The following is a 7,683-nucleotide window of genomic DNA, read 5'->3' on the forward strand; positions in this document are numbered from 1 at the left end:
AGCAGGCTCTAGATATTAATTATTAAATATGTAAGCTTAATCATTTTATCTTTTTTATATTAATTAAATATATTTTTCTTTTTTTTATTGAGCAAATTTAACACTTTTTAAATGTTCAATATATCTTGTTGAATAAAAATTATACATTTCCAACTCTTATTTATTTTTTTATTAAATTATTTATTCAGAAAGTTTTATAGGAACGTTACAGGTATGAGCCGTTGTTTAATATTTAAAACAAATCCAACAAAATTCATATTTACAATTTTTACATGTCATATGCATACACCCTTAATTCTTTTCAATAATAACTAAACATTTAGGACATTTTTTAGTATTTAATTTTATCCATATATCGTTTAAATTAGAAGCTCCACCACTTAAAAGAATATTCCAGTCTTTATTTTTTTCACAATCTATAGGTATATGTGTATCTTCTTTACACTAATATTATATATATGTATATATATATATAATATAATATTTTATTTTATTTAAAATAACTTTAGAACAAAAAATTTTCCCACAATCACATATTATATTTACTTTTTAATCAATAAAATATGAAATTTTATTTTCATTTAAAATTATCAAAAAACTGCAATCTAAACCAGGACATTATATAACCTATTATAATTATTATTTTAATAATTTAAATTATTTATACATGATCACTATTTAAACTAATATTTTTTATTAAATAATTGATATATTTTTAAAATATTTTTTTAGGAATTAAAGATTATATAAGGTCTAAACCTAATTTTTACTATAAAAGATAAATATATATATATATATATTATATATATAAATTATATAAATATATATATATATTATATAAATTATATATAATTATATAAATTATATAAATTGATTACTATTTAATTATATTCTATATACATTAATAAATATTTGTCTATGTATTAATATATAATAATTACAATTTTTTATTATTTTTAAATTTATTATATTATAAATACATTATTTATATTATATAGGTTATATTGCAACCATCCATTAGACATGGAATTAATATTTTCTAAAAACCTTAACTTATTTATTCCAAAATAAACTAATTCCAGCAATTTTTACAAAACATATGATTACATTATAAGCCAAACATTAATTTTAATTATCTTAAAAACAAATTAAACATCCTATATTTTTTATCCATTCTGGAATATAAAAATATCCTAAATTTACTTGTCATTAGGTACTAAAGTTTAATTAGTATTATATCTGCATTCTATTAATAATTATAAAGCCTTTCCTGAATTAATTCCCAATTGATTTTATATATATTATATTTCCCCTTAAAATTATTCCATATATAATTAACTATTACTACATATATATTATTTATTAATTTATCCTAATTTATCTAAATATATATATTCATATACATATCTATAGATATATATTTTTATATATACTCATTTATTTATTTTCATTTAGATTTTAAATATCTTCATATATAATTTAATCTTAATATTCATCCTATAAATTTTCTAAATAATTGAGGTAATTGAATTCATCATCATTGTATTCCATTTTTTAATATATTTTAATATTTATAAATATTATATTTAATTTTTTATTAATAATATATATTAATTAAAATTTTATATATATAAAAAAAGTCATTGATAAAAAGTTTAATTATGTAAGTTTTTATGTAAATATACATTTATTATTGTCTCAAAAATTTAATTATATTTTTGCCCTTTTTCATATTCACAAATCACGTATGATTTTCTAGAAAACTAACTCTATCCTCTATACAATATTTTTTTCTAATATAATTTTGACTAATTCTATCCCAGAACTACTGAAATTACATTAAGTAGTAAATATATCACCATATTGATCAGATAGATAATAAAAAAAAGAAGAAATAAAATAATACACAACCGGGATTATATAAATATATTTTATGTTCATAGATTCTTTTATTACCTTTTATTATAGCATATCAGGGCATCATAATATCCAAAAAACTTAAGTTTTTTTGGAAAAGAACATTTTGGAGTAATGCCAATTGATTTTTTTGTAATAATTCAACGAAAATTAAATTAACAAAAACACAACATATCAATAACCTATTTAGAATTTTAAGTAACAATATTTCCGATTTTAATATCTCTAAGTATATTTTTTATTTTATATACATATAATTCAAGTCCTTATTTTTCCTCTAAAAATCATTTTAAAAGCCCTTAAAATTTTCTAAAAAGCTGTATTCTATCTAATAACTCGAAAAAACAAAAAATATTAGATTTATCTTCGTATATTTTCAGTAAATTTTAATATAAAAGGATAGTATAATCTCCTTAAAATCTATAAGTGCTTTTTAAAATCTAAAGTACAGAAAGGAGTATTATATACTTATATTTTGTATTATTTATACTCTATATCTAATGTATCTATAATGCTTTAAAAGTTATTTATAGTATAAGTTTTTGATAAAATCTAATATTTTTTAAAGAATTTATTTAATATTATTTACATTTTAATTGTAATAATTATTATAAATTTCTATATAAATCTTACTTAATAATTCTTCTTTTAATAATTAGATCCCAAATTCATAATTTCAATATTGATTTGCTTATTAATTTATCTTTTTTAAATAACAACTATTAATATCTAAAACAAAAAAAAATTTATTCTAATTCGTTTAAATAATTAGTTCCTATTAATTTATGAATAATATTATTTTAAATATAAAAAAAAAAATTTTAGTTTATATTCTTAAAAAAATTATCACTTATTCATAAATTATATAATAAACTTTATATAATTATAATAAAATATTCTTCATAATTAACTAAAACCTAGTTAATATAAATAATTTAGTAATTTGCTGACAAATAAAATATATAATATAAGCTTTTTGTATATATTTTAATATAAATATAAATATATATATATATATATATTTATATTTATATTTATATTTATATTTATATTTAATATCTATTTTAATAAAATTATGATTGGAATTACATATATTTTTAAGTTGTTGATTTTATATATATATTTAATTTTTTTTTATTAATTTTATTTGTTATTTTTTTTCGTATTAAAAAAATACAAAAATTTATAATTTATTATTTACTTTATTTTAAATATTTTATATAAATTACTTCATTTTAAATTGAAATAAATATAATTTTTCTTAATTTTTTATAAAATTTAATTATTATTTTTATTGTATATACAACAAATTTCCTAATTATTATATAATAAATGAAAAAATTATTTTTTTATCTTTAAAACTAAAATAATATACATATTATTAATCAATATATATATATTATAATTTTTTATTAAAAAAAAAAAAATTACATTTATAAAAAAAAAAAATCCCAAAAAAAAAAAACAAACAATTCTAAAAAACTAAATAATATTAATATCATTATTAAAAAAATAAAAAAAAGACAGAATAAATATCTTCAATTTTCTTTATTTTTCTCATCAACTAAAAGCCCTGCTTCAACTAATTCTTACTTACCTAAAGGCATTTATTATTAAATCTAATATTATACAGCAAATTAACTAGATTTAGGTTAAATAACTTATTAATAATCCTATAATTCCATCACCATATTTTCCCAAACTCCAAACGCATTTTCCCATTATCTTTTCGGAATCAACTAAAAGCTTCCTTAATTTATTTTTGGAGCCAAGAAATTCTCATAATTGGATACTAAAGCCTATTTTTCTACACTAGACACATTTTCTATATTAATTTTCATATCTTCACCTTCACTTTCATAATAATCATTATGCAAAAGAGCACTTTCTTACACTACTATATCTAGATATTTCATATCTAATCCATCTTATACTCCATTCCAGTTTTTATCCAACGACCTATTCGCTAAAGCTTATAAAACTCCCATATATTCTTAATTTTTATCGTATCTTTCAATTTATCTCTGAATCATTCTGGTATTTTTCCTTTAGAAATCTTCCAAAGAATCCGCAGCCATTCTATATTTGAAGCTAAATATTTTCTTTTATAAACTAGAGCTTTAATCATCTTCTGCATTTCTAGTATATTATTCTTAAAAATCATATTTGCTTAATTTATATCTTCCTTCTTATTATAAAATTTCCTATTTATCTAAAAGTCCTTCCTAAACTTCATCTTCTGGGTAATTTTCTAACTCAGTCATATAATAATCTCTATATTTTTATTCTTCCTCAGTTAAATTTCCAGTATAAAACGCATAATTTTCATCCCATCTTTCCCTTTCTTTTTCTTTCATTCTCTTTTCCCTTCTCTCATGATTTTCCCTGTCTAAAAACTATCTATTTTAAAATCTAGCTACTTTCCTGAAATTTCTATCTAATTTTTTTATCGCTAATTCAACGTCAATCATAGTTTCGTAAGTAGTCTTTGATAAAGGGATTAAATTCACTCCTTATCCGTATTTTTCTTCGAATTTCCTCTCCACTTCCCTCAAACTGCCTGTATAAACTTTTAGTTTTTCCTCTAATTTTTTTGTTCTTTCTAACCTAAAAGCAGGATCTACTAAAATTCTATCATGTTCATCTGGATTAATCATCGAATATACATTATTCGAAGGAGTCTCGAATTAAGAATACTCATAATGGCTTGAATATTTCCAAGGACTCATCATTACAGTAGTATCACTTTCTCCCATTTCTATAGAGTCATAAGGGTGAAAATTCGATAAATAATAATCCATTTCCGGTGAAAATTCATTTCTAAGTCTTACTAATTTAAATACCTGCCCACATCCCATACATCTCTACATAGGACCTTCTCTTAACATAAAATACATCAATTCGTGTCCTTCGTAATCATCTTCATTCATCTATCCTGTACATCCGACATATCTAAAAGGCGTTTCTGATGTAAAAACTACTAAAGGATTATCTACAGTACCAAAGTTAGAAGATTAGGTGTTTTCTAAGTAATTAAATACGTTTATGTCGAATGGATTATGGGCTACTAAGGCTTGCCATTCATGGGCAACTTCATCGAAAGCTTCTTCGGTAGTATTTGTCAAACGGGAATAGTTTTAACCAGTGGGCTCTAATGTACGTTTTATATGCTTTATGGGAGCCGTTAATTATTATTTTAATTGAGAAAGTCCTGGACCTGTGGAATATTTTAGTTTTAATATTTTTGAAAGCATTTTATAATTATTTTTTTCCTATTTTTTTTTTTATTTTATATTTTTATATTTTTTCTTTTTTATATATAAAATATTTTTTTCCTTTTTATTATTATATTTATTTAAAAATATTAATAGTAAAAATAATTAAAAAAAAAAGAGACATTAATATATAATTGTTCCCTAAAAAAAAATATGATATTATTTATCAGCATTAAAACAAGGAGTATATGAATAAAAAAAGATGATTTTTTAGGTAAAAATTAGTCGCCTTAAATAGTATCTTAGTTTTTATTTTATATTTCAAATAAATAATCTTGATATAAAATGTAATTTTATTATAAATCAGTTAAAGAACCCCAAGCATATTTTAAAGAACTTTCACTTTCAATTGATTTTTTTTTTTGAAATTATAAAAATCTTAATTTACTTATTAAAAAATATTTAATTTTCTTTAAATCTCTTTTATCTTATGTTATTGTTTTTCAGATAAAAATATATAAAATAATTATTTAAAATATTCAGCGTAAATAAAAAATAAGATAAAAAAATATCATTTAAACCTATAAAAATAATCACAAATTTGCCTTTCTCCTTATAATATTTATAATTTTCCTTATTTTAATTAGAATTTCCTTTTTTTAACTTAATAACAATATCTATATTACAAAAAGCGGTGAAAATTAGTAAAAAACATGTTTATATATAAGCTAATATAAATTATAAATACACATAAATATATTATAATATCTAATACTAATAATATTAAAATAAATAGACCAAAAACAATAATTAAATATTAATTATATAAAATAAACTAAATATATATATATATATATAAATAATAAAACTTAAAGTTTAAATCCTTTTTATATCTCCGAAATTTTTTTGAAATATTAATAATTATATTTTAAATTAAAATTTTATAGTACAAAAACCTATATTTAGTTATAAATATATAATTATTAATATTTTTTACATTATATTCTTTAATTTTAAATATTTATAGCCCTATTTCTTCACTTAATAATAGTTTTTATGTTATTTTTTCGAGTCTTTAACTTTAAGTATTAGACTAGTCAAAACAAACAAATGGATACAAATAGTTATAATGATGGGAGCGTAATTAAATACCAAATAAATAATAAATAAAATTAAAAAAAAATATATTAAAAAGATATGTAAATATATATATATACATATTACATATTTAAAAAAGTACTAATCAGCATTACTGTCAAATCATAATTTATAAAATCAAATTATTTTTTGGAATATATCAATTTCCATCGTTATATTTTAGAATAATAAATTAATAACAATAACTTATAACCACAAAAAGATAAAAATAAGCAAAATAAGTAATATATTTTCCTATTTTAGCAAATAACTTACTCAAAGAAAGTTTAAAGAATTTCTCGAAATTCAAATAAATTTTTTATAATTATAATAAAAATCATTTATTGATTGTTTTTTTTATATATTCTAAATAATTTAGTTTATTTCAGTTTGTTTTTTGTTAAAATATTTATTCATATAAGTTTATATTTTTTTTATTACAATCATTTATTACTTTTAATTATATATTTTTGTTAACTTATATATAATATATAATAATTTGATATTAAATTAATACTAAATTAAAATATATATTAAATTTAAAAATTATAAATCTTTTTAAAAAATCTTTAAAATATTATTAAAGTTATAAATAAAATATTTTTTTTTTTTTAATATTAAAAATTCTTTTTATAATATAAATAAATATAAATTTATTATATTTTTTGTTAAATAAATATATATATATAAAAATAACATAATAAAAAAAATACTATTATTAGTCATTTTATTTTTTTATATAAATTTGAATAATATAGAATAAAGTTTTATTAATGTTTATAGGAAAACAAGATTATTGAATAATTTATGTATAAATATTTATTTTCAATATATAAATTAGTAAAAAATTATTTTAATATATTTCAGAAATAAAATTTCTTATAAAAATTATATAAATAAAAATAAATAATGTTTATATAAAATACAAATATATAAATATTTTAATTAATTATTAAAATAAAAAAATATTTATATTAATTATATAATAAGTCATATAATTAATTATATAATATATATAACATTAATTATTAAAAAATTTATAAAATATTTAAAACCCATAATTTATGAAATAATAATAAAAACAAATATATAAATTAACAAAAACTATTATATATTGCTAGGGCAGCAATGCCTATAACATTTGTAGCATAAACAGTGTAGGTTGGTATTAATAGGGTATGAGAGTTCGATGAGACAGTTTGCTAAGAGTGTGCCCACTCTAAACAATGAGTAACTATGGTAACCAAATAGCAATATTGGTTGGCAGGGTTTTAAAGAGTTGCGATGCCTCAGGCTGGAAACAGAACAGGGAAACAGCGCCGCTTATTGTGGTGGAGGGATTACATACTCATTAACTGTCGAGCTTATCGCTCTATTATATCGATCTGACACTGCTTTCTTTTTTATAGTATAT

The 7,683-nt window shown here is 18.2% G+C and overlaps 1 protein-coding gene across 1 annotated transcript, besides 10 other annotated features; it reads right to left on the minus strand. All coding sequences in view use genetic code 6, as the record gives it.

Moving 5' to 3' along the window:
- The first annotated feature begins 42 nt into the window (after window positions 1-42).
- Window positions 43-97: a microsatellite.
- A 681-nt stretch (window positions 98-778) lies between these two features.
- Window positions 779-872: a microsatellite.
- Window positions 783-868: a microsatellite.
- Window positions 805-872: a microsatellite.
- Window positions 873-1,555: 683 nt separating this feature from the next.
- Window positions 1,556-1,616: a microsatellite.
- A 1,280-nt stretch (window positions 1,617-2,896) lies between these two features.
- Window positions 2,897-2,969: a microsatellite.
- Window positions 2,908-2,969: a microsatellite.
- Window positions 2,923-2,972: a microsatellite.
- Window positions 2,923-2,984: a microsatellite.
- A 56-nt stretch (window positions 2,985-3,040) lies between these two features.
- Window positions 3,041-3,072: a microsatellite.
- A 383-nt stretch (window positions 3,073-3,455) lies between these two features.
- On the minus strand, window positions 3,456-5,171 carry IMG5_096630 (hypothetical protein; the record flags this gene model as incomplete). The annotated part of the gene is made up of 1 exon (XM_004035544.1): window positions 3,456-5,171. One exon carries the CDS (start codon window positions 5,169-5,171, stop codon window positions 3,456-3,458), a length of 1,716 nt encoding a protein of 571 aa, XP_004035592.1.
- Between the last annotated feature and the right edge of the window lie 2,512 nt (window positions 5,172-7,683).

The sequence above is a fragment of the Ichthyophthirius multifiliis genome (genome assembly GCF_000220395.1).
Source record: "Ichthyophthirius multifiliis unplaced genomic scaffold scaff_1120509250827, whole genome shotgun sequence".
In the NCBI taxonomy this organism is placed as follows: Eukaryota; Ciliophora; class Oligohymenophorea; order Hymenostomatida; genus Ichthyophthirius; species Ichthyophthirius multifiliis.